Source organism: Bombina bombina, chromosome 9 (genome assembly GCF_027579735.1).
Source record: "Bombina bombina isolate aBomBom1 chromosome 9, aBomBom1.pri, whole genome shotgun sequence".
NCBI lineage: Eukaryota > Metazoa > Chordata > Amphibia > Anura > Bombinatoridae > Bombina > Bombina bombina.
The window spans coordinates 234,505,980-234,525,703 of NC_069507.1; the positions used below are offsets into that span (position 1 = coordinate 234,505,980).

Genomic DNA, 19,724 nt, shown 5'->3' on the forward strand with positions numbered 1-19,724 from the left:
CTAACACTAACCCCTTGAAGATCACCCTACCGTGAGACGTCTTCACCCAACTGGGCAGAAGTGGTCCTCCAGACGGGCAGAAGTCTTCATCCAAGCCGGGAAGAAGAGGTCCTCCAGATGGGCAGAAGTCTTCATCCAGACGGCATCTTCTATCTTCATCCATCCGGAGCGGGTCCATCTTCAAGACATCCGACGTGGAGCATCCTCTTCTGTCTTCATCCGATGACTAAATGACGGTACCTTTAAGTGACGTCATCCAAGATGGCGTCCCTTCAATTCCGATTGGCTGATAGAATTCTATCAGCCAATCAAAATTAAGGTAGAAAAAATCCTATTGGCTGATGCAATCAGCCAATAGGATTAAAGTTCAATCCTATTGGCTGATCCAATCAGCCAATAGGATTGAGCTTGCATTCTATTGGCTAATTGGAACAGCCAATAGAATGCGGGCTCAATCCTATTGGCTGATTGTATCAGCCAATAGGATTTTTTCTACCTTAATTCCGATTGACTGATAGAATTCTATCAGCCAATCGGAATTGAAGGGGCGCCATCTTGGATGACGTCACTTAAAGGTACCGTCATTTAGTCGTCGGATAAAGACAGAAGAGGATGCTCTTGAAGATGGATGTCTTGAAGATGTCTTGAAGATGGACCCGCTCCGCTCCGGATGGATGAAGTTAGAAGATGCCGTCTGGATGAAGTTAGAAGATGCCGTCTGGATGAAGACTTCTGCCTGTCTGGAGGACTCTTCTTCCCGGCTTGGATGAAGACTTCTGCACGTCTGGAGGACCACTTTGCCGGCTTCGTTGAGGACTTCTGCCAGGTTGGGTGAAGACGTCTCACGGTAGGGTGGTCTTCAAGGGATTAGTGTAAAACATGTAATTATTTTATTATTTTCTGTAATTTAGTGGGGGGGTTCCGTACTTTAGATAATTTTATTTAATTGTAATTAATTGTATTTAGTTTATTTAATTTATTTAATTATAGTGTAGTGTTAGGAGTAATTGAAACTTAGGTTAGGTTTTATTTTACAGGTAAATTTGTCTTTATTTTAACTAGGTAGTTATTAAATAGTTAATAACTATTCTACCTAGTTAAAATAAATACAAAGTTGCCTGTAAAATAAAAATAAACCCTAAGCTAGCTACAATGTAACTAGTTATAGTTATATTGTAGCTAGCTTAGGGTTTATTTTATAGATAAGTATTTAGTTTTAAATAGGAATTATTTAGTTAATTGTAGTTATTTTATTTAGATTTATTTAAATTATATTTAAGTTAGGGGGGTGTTAGGGTTAGACTTAGGTTTAGGGGTTAATAACTTTAATATAGTGGCGGCGACGTTGGCTACGGCAGATTAGGGGTTAATAATTGTAGTTAGGTTGCGGCGACATTGGGGGCGGCAGATTAGGGGTTAATAAATATAATGTAGGTGTTGGCGATGTTGGGGGCAGCAGATTAGGGGTTCATACATATAATGTAGGTGACGGCGGTGTCCGTAGCGGCAGAATAGGGGTTAATAATATAATGCAGGTGTCGGCGATGTCAGGGGCAGCAGATTAGGGGTTAATAAGTGTAAAAGTAAGGGTGTTTAGACTCAGGGTTCATGTTAGGGTGTTAGGTGTAGACATAAAAGTATTTCCCCATAGGAATCAATGGGGCTGCGTTAGGAGCTGAATGCTGCTTTTTTGCAGGTGTTAGACTTTTTTTCAGCCAGCTCTGCCCCATTGATTCCTATGGAGAAATCGTGCACGAGCACGTTTAGCCAGCTCACCACTACCGTAAGCAGCGCTGGTATTGAGGTGAGATGTGGAGCTAAATTTTGCTCTCCGCTCACTTTTCTGCGGCTAACGTCGGGTTTAAAAAAACCTGTAATGCCAGCATTGTCTGTAGGTGAGTGGTGAGCATAAAATGCTCGTTAGCCCCGCACACCATTACCGACAAAAACTCGTAATCTAGCCGACTGTGTTTTTAACCCCTGCAAATGGGGTTAATCGCATATCCTGTTGGGAGCCACAACACCTTCAAGCACCTAAACACCATGTGATTGGTGGCTACATTTGTATGCCAGTCCTTATTGGCTCACAGGCCATATTATGCGCATGAGCTAAACTTAACTTTTTTTTTTGCATTACTGTATCCCTTTAAAATGACATTTTAGTAGGTTGTAAAAAAAAAAAACTTCAGCCATTGCAAGAATCAAAATCAGAATGTTAAGAAATTTAAGAGAAAAAAAAACAGTGTCTATGAGAGACAGATGAGGAAAATCCAAAAACAGGGGCTGGGAAAGGTTGAAAGTTAGAGGTGAAAGCCAATCAGGAAATCCAAGTTTGAATCTTTTTGTCCAAAGGAAACAATAGCTCTTTGCATCAGAAGCATCAGGAGACCAGATGTCTCAGGGTCACAGAAGAGAACAATTCTATTCCATCCTGGTTTAGCAGATCTGCTTGTAGCACAGCCGGCACACGCCAGGACGTACACAGCAAGGCCAGGAGCTCTGATGAACGAGCCACTGACGCTCTCATGTGCTTGGCAAATGCACTTTGATGAACAGCTAATCTTTGTTCATGGCTAATCTCTGATAGGAAAAAGATTTCTCTTTCATCAAGTCTTTGGTGCTGTTTAGTAATTGGCAAGAGCTGAGTGAATGAATAGGACATGAAAGGACTTAGATACTGTATATTTCATGTTTTTAACATTCAGAATTCAAACTAGTAGTCTGGGTCTTTACATTCTGAAAATACATTAATCTTATAGGCAGTCAGGTATGTAGACCTCTAAGGGATGCCCATAAAAGTATTGTCTTTAAAGGGACATTAAAGTCATTTTTTGTGTTGTCGCTAAAAGATGACATTTGAAAAAACATTGCAATTTGTTCTGTTTTTTTTTATTGCCAGTTCCTGTGCCCACCAATGGCATTCTGTACCTAGAGAAGAGATTTGCAGAAAAACACACCACTTTTATATATACGAGAGAGAGAGAGAGAGATCCTGACGCGTTTCAACTTTACAGCTTTTAACAAAGATTTTCATCAATATAAATGTTTAAAACCATTTAAAATTTTCACATCATTAGCACAAATTGCATTATTTAACTGTTAAGGGACACACCTCTTGAAAAGCTCATTGAGTATTATGTGGCCAGTTAGGGGCAGAAATAAATGAGCTCCTAAATGGATGAAACAGTATTGTGGTTCAGGGCTTTGTAGGATTCCATCCAGTCTTTCTGAGCATACAGTAGTGCAATCATTCATATTGTACTTTTGAACCTTAAATATGAAACCAGACAGAGAATAGCAGAATGACAATAAGAATAAAGAATAAAAACATTAGGTAATTCTCTTTCTTCCTGCTACATGTGCCAGCAGCAAAAATCCTGTCTGGGCCTCTAAGGTCACCAGATAGTCATCTGATTGTCTTAGTAAGTGACACATCTTGTCAGCTGCAGTGCTGTATCAGTCATTTTGATCTCACAGGTGATGCCTGAGTCATCCAAATCCTGGGATCACTCACCTTTGGTAGCAATAGGAATGGAATGCTCGGAATCCTTTCTTGCCAGAGGTCTTAAAATGTACAACTTCCTGTAATTGGAAGAAGGGGGAAGAATGCACTTGAACCCTTTTGTATTAAGTAAGATAAGGCTTAAAGGGACAGTCAACTCAAAAAAAATTTTTTTTTAAAAAAGATAGATAATTCCTTTATTATCCATTCCCCAGTTTTGCACAGAAAACATGGTTATATTAATATACTTTTAACCTCTGTGATTACCTTGTATCTAAGCCTCTGCAGACTGCCCCTGATCACTTGACTTTGTATTTATTATCTATTGATTTGCAGTTAATACAATTACTGCAGTGTCATGCACAACTCCCTGTGCATGAGCACAATGTTATCTATATGGCCCACATGAACTAGCAGTCTCCTTTTGTAAAAAGCAAATAATAAAGCATGTGATAAGAGGCTGTCTGTAGTGGCTTAGAAACAGGCACAAATGTAGAGGTTTAAATGTTATAAAGTATATTAATATAACAATGTTGGTTGTGCAAAGCTGGGGAATGGGTAGTAAAGGAGTTATCTATCTTTTTAAACAATAACAATTTTGGTGTTGTCTGTCCCTTTAAAATAACATTTTGAGATTGTAAAATGAAACATTATAATATAATTTCATTATTTATTTTGCCCCCCTTTACCTGTGACTTTATTTTGTAATAATGTGTAATACTTACCCAGAGGATGAGTGGATACATTTTAGAAATACTGGAAATATATTCTGTACAGGGAAATGAAACCCCATATTTTTCTTTCATGATTCAGATAGAACATACAATTTTAAACAACTTTCCAAATTACTTCTATTATCAAAAAAAAAGAAGCATTTTACTACTGGGAGTTAGCTGAACACATTGGTTGAGCCAATGACAAAAGGCCTATATATGGATCCACCAATCAACAGCTTGCTCCCGGTAGTACATTGCAGCTTTTGAGCCTATCTTGGTATACCAAGAGAATGAAGCAAATTAGATAACAGAAGTCAGTTGGAAAGTTGTTAGAAACTTCATGCTATGGGGCCGATTTATCATATGTCTGCCCGACATCATTCGCTCAGCGGATCATGTCCGACAGACATTCCTGAATGACGACAGCATACGCTGTCGGCATTTATCATTGCACCAGCAGTTCTGGTGAACTGCTTGTGCAATGCCACCCCCTGCAGATTTGCGGCCAATTGGCCGCTAGCAGGGGGTATCAATCAACCTGATCGTATCTGATCGGGTTGATTGCTGTCCGCCGCTCAGAGGCGGTGGACCAGTTAAGGAGCAGCAGTCTTAAGACTGCTGCTTCTTAACTGCTGTTCTGGAGAGCCTGAAGGCTCGCACAGAAACAAATGTATTAGGCACTAAACGGTGCTTAATAAATCGACCCCTATGTCTGAATAATGAAAGAAACATTTTGGGTTTCATGTCCCTTTAATTTAGAAATAAAAAAATGTTACAGTTAAATAAAGGCTCCTGTTTTGTCATGTATGGTCCCACTATCTGCCTGATGATGCGCTGCACATAGAAGATCTCTCCTAAAGCTGCATATTTATCAGTGCACATTGTCTTATTGAAAATAAATATTTATGTATTAAACAAAGGTCTAAATATCTCCCCTCGTTCAAACATATACTGACTAGGTGAAGCAGCAGATACAATGCACTGAAGCTTACTCAGCACGGGAGCAAATGCAGTAGAAAATAGTAGAAAATGCGGGTGTGCGTTCAGACGCAAGGTAGCATCCAAATGCAGAACAAGATGGCCGTTCACTGCTTCGAGCCTTTTTGGAGCCACATTTATTCTTGTAAAAGTGCAACACACTGAGGGGCCGATTTATCAAATGCCGGGCGGACATGATTCGCTGTAGCATACGCTGTAGGCATTTAGCATTGCACAAACTGATCAGGATGATTGCAGTCTGCCACCTCAGAGGTGTCGGACGAGTTTAGGAGCTTATGACTGCTGCTTCTTAACTTATGTGAGCCAGAAACATCAAGGGTAGATTGCAGCATCCGCTGTTTATTAAATCTACCCATAAGACTTGGACAGGGCCGTCTTTAACACAGGGCAAAAGGGGCAGCTGCCCAGGGCCCAGTCTTTGTTGAGGGGCCCAAGAGTTTTTGGTTCAAGCCAGACTGCTGATGTAATGTGACATGGGGGGCACACACAGTTCAATACTGTCACAGTCAAAAGTTCTCTGCTTATATTTATTTGTAAGAAACTGTGCCAGACCGTGCCGGTGTCATGTGACATGCCAAGCTAGTGCCATGTGCTGTTTTAGATGTGCACTGTGCAGCACTGAATGCTAAGCCCTAACTCGGCATCCAGCCAATCCCACTGCATCAGAAAAGGTCCTGCTGGGGTTTCCACTGTTACCAGGTAACTGCTCTAGTGGTGGGGAGTGTTCAGGGTATGGATGACTGTAGGCGCATGCAGCAGAAAGCTGGAGCGGCAGGCACGTGAGGATTTGAGCATTTGTGCAGCTGCACACACTGCTCTCTTCAGTCTTGAGGCTGTGTGACTTGTCTCACACTGTATCCATGCTGCCTTGGACAGCCAGCATCAGTCTGCTGGCCCCCTTAGCCCTGCTTTTTCTGATGTGGCCCTAAGATCAACTAACTTAAGTTTGTTAGGGGAACAGTGCTGTGTAGAAAGGTGTCAGTGGGAAGAATAAGTGAGTGCACACACGCCCCTCCCCCATACGGCATTGTCTAGTGCAGCGTGAGAGGGAACTTCTTCCTAGCAAAGAAGTGACATGTGCTGCTGTGGCTGATTAAGGTAAGGTTTATTTTTATAGTTTTTTTTCTCTCTGTCTCAGATTTTACAGCTTCCCATAGTAGTTCTGCTGTTCCAGTCAGTAAACTTATATTTGTCTGCACCTCCATGATTGGATCAGCCAATAGGATTGAAGCTCAATCCTATTGGCTGATTGCATCAGCCAATAGGATTTCTTCACCTTTAATTCCGATTGTCTGATAGAATTCTATCAGCCAATCGGAATTCAATGGACGCCATCTTGGATGACGTCATTTAAAGAAACCTTCATTCTGCAAGAAGACTTCGATGGAAGAGGATGCTCCGTGCCGGATGTCTTGAAGATGGACAGCTCCGCGCCGGATGGATGAAGATAGAAGATGCCGTCTGGATGAAGACTTCTGCCCATCTGGAGGACCACTTCTGCCGGCTTGGATGAAGACTTCTCCCGGCTTCGTTGAGGACTTTTTGCAGCTTGGATGAAGACTTCTCCCGGCTTCGTTGAGGATGGATGTCCGGTCTTCAAAACTGTAAGTGGATCTTCAGGGGTTAGTGTTAGTTTTTTTTAAGGGTTTATTGGGTGGGTTTTATTTTTAGATTAGGGTTTGGGCAGAAAAAGAGCTAAATGCCCTTCTAAGGGCAATGCCCATCCAAATGCCCTTTTCAGGGCAATGGGGAGCTTAGGTTTTTTTAGTTAGGATTTTATTTGGGGGGTTGGTTGTGTGGGTGGTAGGTTTTACTGTTGGGGGGTTGTTTGTATTTTTTTTTTACAGGTAAAAGAGCTGATTTCTTTGGGGCAATGCCCCGCAAAAGGCCCTTTTAAGGGCTATTGGTAGTTTAGTTTAGGCTAGGGTTTTTTTTGGGGGGGGGAAATTTTTTATTTTGATAGGGCTATTAGATTAGGTGTAATTAGTTTAAATATCTGATAAAATAATTTTTTTGTGTAATTTTGTGTTTTTTTGGTTTTGTAATTTAGGTAATTGTATTTAATAAATGTAATTTATTTAATTGTAGTGTATGGTTAGGTGTTAGTGTAAGACAGGTTAGGTTTTATTTTACAGGTAAATTTGTATTTATTTTAGCAAGGTAGTTAGTAAATAGTTAATAACTATTTACTAACTATTCTACCTAGTTAAAATAAATACAAACTTAGCTGTGGAATAAAAATAAACCCTAAGCTAGCTACAATGTAACTATTAGTTATATTGTAGCTAGCTTAGGGTTTATTTTACAGGTAAGTATTTAGTTTTAAATAGGAATGATTTAGGTAATGATAGTATGTTTATATTTAGATTTATTTTAATTATATTTAAGTTAGTGGGTGTTAGACTTAGGTTTAGGGGTTAATAAATTTAGTATAGTGGCGGCGACGTTGGGGGTGGCAGATTAGGGGTTAATAAATGTAGGTAGGTGGTGGCGATGTTAGGGGCGGCAGATTAGGGGTTAATAATATTTAACTAGTGTTTGTGATGCGGGAGTGCGACAGTTTAGGGGTTAATATGTTTATTATAGTGGCAGCGATGTGCGGAGTGGCAAATTAGGGGTTAATAAGTATAATGTAGGTGTAGGCGATGTCGGGGGCGGCAGAGTAGGGGTTAATAAGTGTTATATTAGGGGTGTTTAGACTTGGGGTTCATGTTAGGGTGTAAACAACATAAATTTAGTTTCCCCATAGGAATCAATGAGGCTGCGTTACGGAGCTTTACGCTGCTTTTTTGCAGGTGTTAGACTTTTTTTCAGCCGGCTCTCCCCATTGATGTCTATGGGGAAATCATGCACAAGCACGAAAAACCAGCTCACCACAGCTTTCAGCAGCGCTATTGGAGTGCGGTATGGAGCACAATTTTGCTCTACGCTCACTTCTTGCCTGTTAACCCCGGGTTTATGAAAACCTGTAATACCAGCGCTAAAGGGAAGTGAGCGGTGACAATAATTTGCAAGTTAGCACCGCACCCCTCATAATGCAAAACTCGTAATCTAGCCGATTGTGCTGATTTACAGACTCCTAAACAAGCCCCAAGTTTTAGATGAATACTGATGTATACAGAATTCAGATTGCTTCTGTGTGTATAATGAGTCTTTTCATATGCAGGGGAGGGGGGGTCTGCTCTCAGCCCCTTTTAGTGGGTGTTTCAGCCTAACCTCATTAACAGTGCTAAACTGGGAGCTTCTAAGTAAGTTTTAAAAGGTTTTATACTGAATTTTTATATCAGTATCTGTGCATATTATTATTTTTAGTGGTGTCTATTACACACAGTTAGATGGAAATTGGTGTATACTGTCCTTTTAAAATAAATTACATTTTATATTCTCAGTACTTTCTTACTCATATCCATCACTTTATCACATGTATGTTCCCTCCAAACTTTAGTTTATTTCAGTTAGACAGGAATATTTGTTATAAAATAAGCACTGTTTAACCTTGTCTGCACGCAGCAACAGAACTATTTATAGACACATGGAACCAATTACATTATTATCAGTGGCTTCTGCTGCTTGGTATGTGCCCCCCAATGTTTTTATTCATCAAACCATATGATCAGACACACATACTGTCCGGACACTATGGGATATTGGGAAATGTCATATCTTAAAGGGATACTCAAATATTATTGTGGGTAAGTTAGCATCCTCACTAAGCGACTGATGATCAAAAACTCACCAGCATAGGGAAATATCACATTAAATATTTAGATTTTTTTAGACCTTATATTATAATTTATATGTCTCTTCTTCAAATGCAGAATCCTTCATAGCTAATCAGCTCTCAAGTCAACATTTGCAGTTCTAAGAAATCATCTTTCATTTCAGTTACACTGTACATTTAAAGGGTCATGAAACCCTAAATGTTTCATTTATGATTCAGATAGAGAATATCATTTTAAACAACATTACTTCTATTATCTGGTTTGCCTCATTCTCTTGTTATCTTTTGTAGAATAAGCAATAATGCTGAAAGGCAATGACAAGAAGCATATAGGTATATGTAAAGCTACCAATCAGTAGCTTCTGAGCCTACCTAGGTATACTTTTTAACAAAGGATACAAAACGAATTTTAGAAAAATTAGATAATAGAAATAAATTGAAAAGTTGTTTAAAATTGATTGCTAAATCTAAATCATGAAAGAAAAAAATTGTGTTTCATGTCCTTTTAACACTCTCTTTGGGAACTAACAACATTCGGCAAACATTTCTGAAACCTATTTGTACAGGCGCCTAAAATATTACAATTTGGCTATTAAACATAATGGGCTCGATTACAAGTTGAGCACTAATTTACTGTGCGCCCGTAAATGGGCAAATTAACACGTTTACGGGCATGCAATAAATAACCAGCCATTACAAGTGTGTATACACTAATACACACACAGCATGGAGGAGGCGGGCGTGACCTCATGCAAAACTGTCTGCCTACCAGAAAGCTCACTCCCCACCACTGTACAATCTATGCTGGGAATTAGACCCCAGAACTGCAGAATCACAAAGCTGAGAATTAAATAGTGTACTATAAATACCAGAATGCTATGTAACTCCCAGAATACTGTGCTTCTTCCTCTAAAACGAAGATGCATTCAAGAGGAGTAAAAGAAAAAAAATAGACATTCAATTGTCTTTTTTTTTTTGCAGTTTGAACTCTAGGTGGGGAGGAAAATCCATGGGGGGCAAATGCACCCCCTTTGTGGACGCCCATGCTAGGTATGGTTTTCAACAAACGATACCAAGAGAAAAAGGTACATTTGATAAAAGAGGGCCCATTTAACAAGCTCTGTAGGGAGCTTGTGTGCCTGTGTTTCTGGCGAGTCTTCAGACTCGCCAGAAACAGCAGTTATGAAGCAGCGGTCACAAAGACTGCTGCTGCATAACCCTGTCCGCCTACTCTGAGCAGGCGGACAGAGATCGCAACAATTCAACCCGATCGAGTATGATCGGGTTGATTGACACCTCCCTGCTGGCGGCCTATTGTCCGCGAGTCTGCAGGGGGCGGCGTTGCACCAGCAGCTCTTGTGAGCTGCTGTGGCAATGCTGAATACGGAGAGCGTATTGCTCTCCACATTAAGCGAGGTCTTGCGGACATGATCCGCAGTGTCGGATCAGGTCCGCAAGACCTTTCTTAAATAGGGGCCTATGAGTAAATCGATAGTCTCTTAACATTGCATGCTCTATCTGAACCAGGAAAGTTTATTTCACAAGTCTTTTAAAATGCCGTCTTAGACACAATATAGAACACAGGAGGATTCTGGGATATTCTGGGATATTCTCCAGCCTTCATCGTTAGCTCATATGTTGAGACACAGAACAGGGGATTTTTTACAATGGAGGAAAGTGCTGACCTTTGGCAACTCTGAGTGGGATGTCTTGAGATCTGGAACAAAAATCTTATTGACAGGCTGTCAGCGCTCTGAACTTGCACAAAACGACTGGAAAATGTGCACAAGCTTTTACTGCACTAAGGGAACACAAAGATGCTGTTCATCCCCTTCCTTTTTGGCATATGAGTAACCACATCTCAAAGGAAATAAAAAAAAAAAATAATAATAATTATAAGATGTTTCCATTCATTATATCTTGGTTTGTTATTAAATAAAGTCATTAAAAAACTGTACAATGTTGATTTTCTTTGTGAGTAAGTAAAAATAAAAATGTAATAATCTATTCTATGAAAAAGTCAAACGCTTATTAGTGAGAAAATTACATGCTCTCTTTTGTAAAAGCATTTCATTTTAATACTAGCGACCCTGCAATGTTAGGTGTTTAACCCCTGTAAAATGATTAAATAAAGTACAGATAAGAAAGCCGCAGAGCACTGCTGGTCCCAAGCAAAAACAGCTGCTGACCCAATACGCAATGGTAGTCAAACTGCTGGGTTGTGCGCCTACAGCTGCTCATTGGGGCAGTGGCTGTGTCCACACTCAGATGGTACTTTAACTATGTGTTTGCGAGAGTTAAACACATAGCTTTGCAGGGTTGCTAGTGCTAAATTGACTTATTCTAATGAATTATAGTATGTATTTTTTTCCCAGTATGATGGCCCTTTAATATATTCTCTATGTGATTTTTTTAATCATTCTGAAACTTATTCTATATTAACTGTCATGACTCAGATAGAGCAGCAATTTTAAACAACTTTCCAATTTACTTTTATCCTCAAATTTGCTTTATTGTCTTGGTATTCTTTGTTAACAGGTAAACTTAGGTAGGTTCATATGCTAATTTCTAAGCCCTTAAAGGCCGCCTCTTATCTCAGGGCATTTTGACAGTTTTTTAAAGCAAGACAGCGCTAATTCATGTGTGCCATATAGATAATATTTTGCTCACTCCCATGGAGTTACCTAGGAGTCTGCACTGATTGGCTAAAATGCATGTCTGGCAAAAGAACTAAAAAAAGGGGCAGTCTGCATAGGTTTAGGTACAAGGTAATCACAGAGGTCAAACGTGTTTTAATATAACTGTGTTGGTTATGCAAAACTGGGGAATAGGTAATAAAGGGGTTATCTATATTTTTAAACAATAACAATTCGGGAGTAGACTGTCCCTTTAAGCGACATTGAACACATAAAATGTTTAATCATGTATAGTAAAAAAGAAAACGTAATAAACTTTCCTGTAAATCTTCCAATGTGCCATAGAAGCTGGAGTGCATCCTGCAAGTTTTTGGTCATAGACCCAGCAACATGCTAGATAGTAATTGCTTAATCTGTGCAAGAGCGCATTTATATCTGCACTTTACTTGTCACAGCAAAGAAGATATTATTTGCAATAGTCAAATGGCTTTTCGGATTGCAAAACTGCAGATTTGGCTTTTAAAGTGACAGTTTTTTTAAAAACATTAATTTTGATGCCAATGATTTGCAATGCAGTGATTCAATTCTGTTATATAGAATCTAAAACATAGCATTAATGCCCTTTTCATTTTCTTCAAATGGTCCCTAAGCAAAGTAAGATTCCTGACTTCCTCCCTCGGGATCCTCAAATTTGTGGTTTTGAATCTTGGAAATACTTAAGCAGGGGAATCACTGTTGCAGTCCAGCAGCACATTAGATTCCCAGCAGAGTTAAACCATTGAAACCCAGTGTTTATTTTAAGCATGAACTTTCACTTCATGAAATTAACCCCTTGACTACCAATGCATTAGAATCTTTTTTTAGCAGCACAGTTACATTACAATTTCTATCCGTGAATTTGTGCCACTGGTTCCTGAATTTCTAAATATTAACTTTGACAATGATCTTTTACACTGGTGAGGGTTACATTTGTAAATTATGCTACAAGCGGACTTAGATGCCCCTTTGAACCCAAACTGTGCTAACATCTGCATACACCTTTGGTGAATAGACTTCTCTATAGGGTAAAGTTCCCTTGGTTAATATAGGAAAGAACTTACATCTGATTTTAGCTCTCATAACTAGTACACAGAAACAAATAGGCTTTTATGTTCCATATACTGGGCCCTTTATGGCAGTGATCAGCGGGGAACCTGCACAGGCAGCCAAGATTAACAGTTCATTTACTGGGGACGTGGATCATAGTGTATTGCAGATAATCTGCAGTGTAGCTGGAGCAAGTAGTTAGTTATTGTAAGATATCATCTTCTGTGATGCTTTAAAGGAAACGTCAGCAAATTTGAAAAAAAAAAAAACATTAGGAGCTACCTTTACAGGAAGAGTACTGTATTAGTTGGTTCCCATACAGGTTGCTCTAATTTCAGACTGAAACACACATGGATTTGATGGACACTGTACTGTAACATTGTTGCCTATACCCAATGATCAATTTTACCTGATGAATGGTTGGTTATATTGTTTACAAACAGCTACTTTACCTTTGTTTTGTTATCTGAAATAGCTGCTTTTGCCTGTTAAAATTGATACCTATTCTGTAAATTACAATGCTGCTGTATTGTCTAAAGGAAAGCTATGTAAACAAAACACAGGATCAGAGAACAGCCTTCTATTGGGGCTATACGAGAGAATAAGAGCCTAGCCCATTTAAAAGGGTATTCGGCAAGGTCTTTGAATATGACAAACACTTATCAGCTGCTTGTAGAAGTACATTGTCTCTTTAATCCTTTTTGGACAACCAAAGCTAGAAAATAAGCGACTGCACTGATTTCTGTGTAACACTTAGCACTCCTTTTCTGTGGGAAATGGTAAAGAAAATATGGTAGCAAGTAAATAATAAATGTGTTTTTGTTGTTTTTTACTATGCTCACCCCTTTATAAAAACAGATCCGGAATGTTAGTGATATTTTAGATTGAGTTTAATTCATCAGTGGTAATGAAGATGCGCTATAACTTCCAATTTGGAATGGAATTTACTTCCATTATCAAATTTTGCACAGTCTATTTATATTCACATTTTCTATGGAACAAGATCCTACTGAGCATGTGCACAAGCTCACAGGGTATATGTATACTAGTCTGTGATTGGCTGATGTATGTCACATGATACAGGGGGCCGGAAAATAAGAGAAAAAAAATAATTTGTCTGAAAAAAAATCTACTGCTTATTTGAAGTTCAGAGTAGGTGTTAAATCATTGTCTTTTTATTATGCACCTGTTAATTATGCAATTCTACTGCATTGAGTGTTCCTTTAAGTAGTATAGGATACCAAGGCAACAAGTTGTACAGTTGCCATCTGTTTATTTTTTATCTATCATAACATTTGCCTGTATCGTTTGGTGCTCTACAAATAACCGATAATAATAATAATATATGTATTACAGCTCTGGAACGGTTGCTCACGGAGCTAGAAGACTTCCTGAAAATCCTTGACAAGGAGAATCTCAGCAGTGCTGCTGTTCTCAAGAAATCGTTCCTTTCTGAAGTCCTGCAGGTTTATTTAAAGACTAACAGCAGTAAGTTATTTAGTTATTAACTAAAAGGTGTAGTCATGTATGGTATACGGGGTGAATGGTAGGAAATGTACAGTATAATGCAGAACCCCTCAACATCTTGCAGTTTGTGGGATCATCTTGAATTGAGCAATCTGTCCATTCACCCTCTTTGTATGGCCTGTTTCCCAGCAAGAAATCTAGGACCACCAAGGTCCCAACTAGAAAATCTGACCCCCCAGGAAAACCCATATTTGTCCAGATCAGTCCAAGCTCTGCACCTGAATTGGGGACATTTTATATAACTATATTTAACACTCTATTCTGAAAATGACAACATTTTATTCCGCTGTACACATAAAACAAGGCATGTGATATGCAAACATGTCTGACACCTTTTTGTGCAGGCTCCTAAAATATACACTTGGCTACTAAATATGTAGCAAAACATAAAATTATTTTTTTGTTTTCTTCTTAGCCAGTTAACTAAATGACAAATAAAATAACAAATTGTAAAAGTGATACCTTTATTTGGCTAATGAAAAATTCATTTTTTAAGCTTTAAAAGCACTATGGCTCCTTCATCATAATATAAAGTTACAATACAAATAAATGCGCTACTGGTGCCTTTGTTAATTTGTTTACCCACCCTAGCAGCTCTGTCTTGCTTTATTTAGCATTTTGTTTTTAAATAAATACAGTCACTATGTATTTCACCCCACTGCCACTCTTAAAGGCAAATTATACACTCATTTTTTCTTTGCATAAATGTTTTGTAGATGATCTATTTATATAGCCCATAAAGTTTTATTTTAAAATAAATGTATAGTTTTGCTTATTTTTAAAAAACATTGCTCTGATTTTCAGACTCCTAACCAAGCCCCAAAGTTTTATGTGAATACGGTCAGCTACCTTCTCCAGCTTGCTGCTGTTTGTGTAAAGGGTCTTTTCATATGCAAAAGAAGGGGTAGGGGGGGAGTGTCTTATTTGCCACTCGCAGTGGGCTTTCCAGCTACCTTTTCAACAGAGCCAAACTGACAACTTCTAAGTAAGTTTTTAAACAGTTTTATACTGGATTTTTATATCAGTATCTGTGCATCTTATTCTTTATACTAGTGTCTATTACATGCAGTTATATGAAAATGAGTGTATATTGTCCCTTTAAGAACGTCACAGTTGGTAAACCAATCAGGAGAAGCATATGAGCATATGTACATATCCAGCTATCACCAATCATTTGCGGCTTAGTACAGGAGCAAAACAGAAGTAGGAGTTAAACATAGTTACAACCCAGTCTATAGCCTTTCTAATCCATTCATTAAACTTAAATATGACCCCCTGATAAAGAAGTGATAGAATTATCACTCATGCAATTCTGATTTCTATTAATACTGGTAATAACGTTTAAATTATATTTTTCTTTTTTTCTGACAAATTTTAATCCATTCCTTAATGAACTGGGAATCAAATAGTTAAAGGGACACTTAAATCAAAATGAAACTTTCATGATTCAGACAGAGCAGCAATTTTAAACAACTTTCCAATTTACTTCCATTAACAAAATGTGCAGTCTTTTTATATTTACACTTTTTGAGTCACCGGTTCTTACTGAGCATGTGCAAGAAGTCAAAGAATAAACATATATGTATTTGTGATTGGCTGATGGCTATCACATGATACAGGAGGAGGTGAAATAGACATAACTTTGACATTTGTCAGACAAAAATCTACTACTCAGTTCAGACTGAGTGCCATTGCATTGTCTTTTTCTCATGCATTTGTTGCTTACACAAATCTACTGTATTTACTGCTCCTTGAACAAAAGTATATTATTTTTAGTATTTGCCTTAACCTTTATTTTGTCATTTTAAATAACTGCTTTTGATTGTTAAAAACACTGCCTATGCTGAAAATATGAATACTTTTGTATACTCTAAAGGAAAGCTATCTAAACAAGAATCAGCAGCAGCCCAGTGGGGGTGGGAGTGACAGATACTAAAATGTTCATTTTCAATTTGGCAAGATTATCTAATATGTCTTTTCAGTACTCTGAGGTTCTTCAAACCTTTTATTTTTTATAAAGACAATTTTTAGCTTGAGAGCTGTTTTTGCCGCAGGGATCTGGAGGTGAAGGAGACATGCATAGAAAATATAGTGCCAAAAAAAACCTCAAAGATTTTGTGTGATTTCTCTCCATACTGGTGACTTATTGATCAATAAGCCCTATGTATCAGCCTCTGTATATAGATAAATAGATCAAATACGGAGCATGTGCATATAGAGAAATAGATAACATAAGGATGTCTGCACTTTTCTTTTTTTTTTGTAACTTCAGCCCATTTAAATGGGCTGTGTTTTTAATAAGAAGGGGGGAGCAGCTATTTCATATGCTGAAATAAATCTAAAGGAACAATTCCCAAAATATATATCTGCAGCTGGTATAACAAGTCATTGGAAACACATTATTAAAGTGATGGTAAATAATGCTGTTTATTTTTTTTTAATGAGCCATTGCAATCTCCTTTACTATAGTACAGGGTTGGCTAACCTTGGCACCCCAGATGTTTTGAAACTACATTTCCCATGATGCTAGGCACTCTGCAGTCTAATTGAGCATCATGGGAAATGTAGTTCCAAAACATCAGGGGTACCAAGGTTAACCATCACTGCTATAGTACCTAAAACGACCTGCTCTTATTCTGCTCCCCTTCTTATTGCTGTATGGTCAAACCCACCTGCTCTATAAATGAGATGCACAACCGGCTTTTGAAGCACAGCATAATCTAGAAAGCTGCTTGCTGCCTTCTCTCTGATGTAAACAGTGTATCATTAATGAGCAGGCAGCAGCGTATAGTCAGATACATTCCCCCAGGACAAATAGTGTTCCATTTCACCCACTGCGCATGTGCTGTCTTGCACTGCAGAGGCATTTATGGGTAGAATACTTAATTATATTAAAATATTTACACATATTTTGCATATGCATGGAAACCAATGTTACAGCATTATATTGGTTTTCAAACCTGTCCTCAGACCTCCCTAGCAGGCCAGATTTTGTGGATACTTTAACTAGAGCACAGGTAAATTAATCAGATGATTAGTAAACCTGGTTATTTTACCTTCTCTCACCCAAGGTAATCCTTAAAATCTGGGCCGTTGGGGAGGCCTGAGGACAGGTTTGAAAACCAGTGCAAATTGATTAGAGGGATGAACACTACAAGTTTATAGTATTTTACTGGACTACATAGTAAAAAGAAAAAATCCAAGAATATGCATGCGAATTTGCTTCTCTTTAGTGACTCACCCGTAATGTTATTATGCAGAAATTCTCTACGGAGATCCAAGTTCCATTGCATGAATTAGGCACATGTCCTTACCCACAAAGTTATTATTTATAAAAATAAAACTGGGCTGGTGGTTGTTTGATTGTTAAGTTTGTCTGGAATATAAACAAGTATGAACAAATCAGGAAGTAGATGAAGTAGATTAATAGGCTGATTGCAGAAATGGAAAGAAAATCTTAATTTTTATTTTTTATTTTAATATTGATATTAAAAGCAGGACTTACATTTACTGCACACAATTCCCAGAACTATTATATTCTAAAACACATATTTTATTTATTTCACTTACATATCTTTAAATAATTTTCATTGAAGTTTAAAAATATATTAAATACTTTGATATTGTAATGCAAGGTTTCAATTTCAGTAAAAAAACAAAAAACTTTCCAATATACATTTTAATTAATTATTTTGTTGCCTTTTGCTGTAATTTAATTATGAACATTTTAAGATGTTTAATTCTTATACTAATATAATTAAAAACAATACATCTGCATATTATTGTAAGGCTAATATTTGCTATGAATACTTAATTCTATCTAGCAAGTAGATAGAGTGTAATGTTCCTTTGAATGTAACATAAATAGTATATAAATGATATCAATTTGATATTATAGCTATACAATGTTACAAAACATTGCAAAATGTAATTTATGAGAACTTAAAGGGACACTAAACGATGAAAAAAATGTAACTTAAATGTTTAAATACATATATTTTAATCATATTTGTAATTAGTTTTGCGTGCCATATTTTTACCGTACTCTAGTTATGCAGCTCCAAAATTTTATTGATTTCCAAACCCACAAATCTAATCTTATTTTTCTTTCACGAATCGTCTATGATAACCTGAGTTATCAAGATGTCCGACTTCGTGAGTAATGCGCATGCGCGATCATCTAGAAACGTCATTACATACGTCACCTTCCATTTACACCGCAGACCGTCTGAATCGATATTTTCAAACAGATGTTACCCAGGAATAGACAATGTAAGATTGTTACACTGCGCTGCGAGAATTACCCTTACTTTAATGAGCATTTAAATACATAAATATTTAATTCAGAGAGTAATGATGAATGAAACCTCTAATATTTCGTAAGGATATAAGTAGTTTATGTAATTACTCAAGGATTTAGTTACTATTACCGTATTTTCAAACTCCTTGTTTTTGTACATTGTTAATTTTATTGCGCTCAGTTTTCTAAATCAGACTTTTTAAAACAATGGCAAATAAATTTGTATGTATACTAATACATATTCTTTTACAAACGAAGGTCCAAAAATACGGATCTGCACATCTATAATATACCGTGCATAAACGATCCGCAATTCACTTATTATTGCATTGAGTATATATTAATTCAGTACATAATATTATACAATTAATATGCTCACAATATATATTCTTGTGATTACAATTTAAAGAAGTATATATAAACGAAAGGGTTTTAACTCAATATTAATAATGCTATCGCTGGTATCCTCTTTGATCTTTTAATTCACTATGAATATAGTTTATATAGTTTGCTTTATTCATTAATAGGTAGTATAACCACTATTTTAATCTATATGCAGATGTTATATATTATTACTTTGTGCTGTATTTGTGAAATATCACTTGCAATAGCTACTTTTGGTAAATAATATTGTTGCTGTGCAGTGCAGTTTTTAGATACTTTAAGATCTAAATGTTAATCAATAATTAATTATATAATAACGTAGTGCTTTTGTAAGGTACAGTGACCATCATCTTTAATTTAAATCATTAATATTTATACTTGCACTATCTAGTTATGTATAACAAATACAAGTGAGTGATCATAGAATATACTGTGTGCAGACATCGTTAGTGCAGCAAACTGGCAGAGAGTAACTTGTAACACATACATCTAATAAATACAAGTGAGTGATTATAGAATACACTGTGTGCAGACATCGTTAGTGCAGTAAACTGGCAGAGAGTAACTTGTAACACATACATCTAATAAATACAAGTGAGTGATTATAGAATATACTGTGTGCAGACATCGTTAGTGCAGCAAACTGGCAGAGAGTAACTTGTAACACATACATCTAATAAATACAAGTGAGTGATTATAGAATACACTGTGTGCAGACATCGTTAGTGCAGCAAACTGGCAGAGAGTAACTTGTAAATACAAGTGAGTGATTATAGAATATACTGTGTGCAGACATTGTTAGTGCAGCAAACTGGCAGAGAGTAACTTGTAACACATACATCTAATAAATACA

At 37.3% G+C, this 19,724-nt stretch overlaps 1 protein-coding gene across 1 annotated transcript in view; it reads left to right on the forward strand.

The window, feature by feature from the left end:
• The window catches only part of AFAP1L2 (actin filament associated protein 1 like 2), a 297,831-nt gene that overhangs the window by 138,698 nt on the left and 139,409 nt on the right, over positions 1 to 19,724 (forward strand). The window contains 1 exon segment of the mRNA XM_053692693.1: positions 14,017 to 14,148. Coding sequence (XP_053548668.1) covers positions 14,017 to 14,148 — 132 coding nt within the window.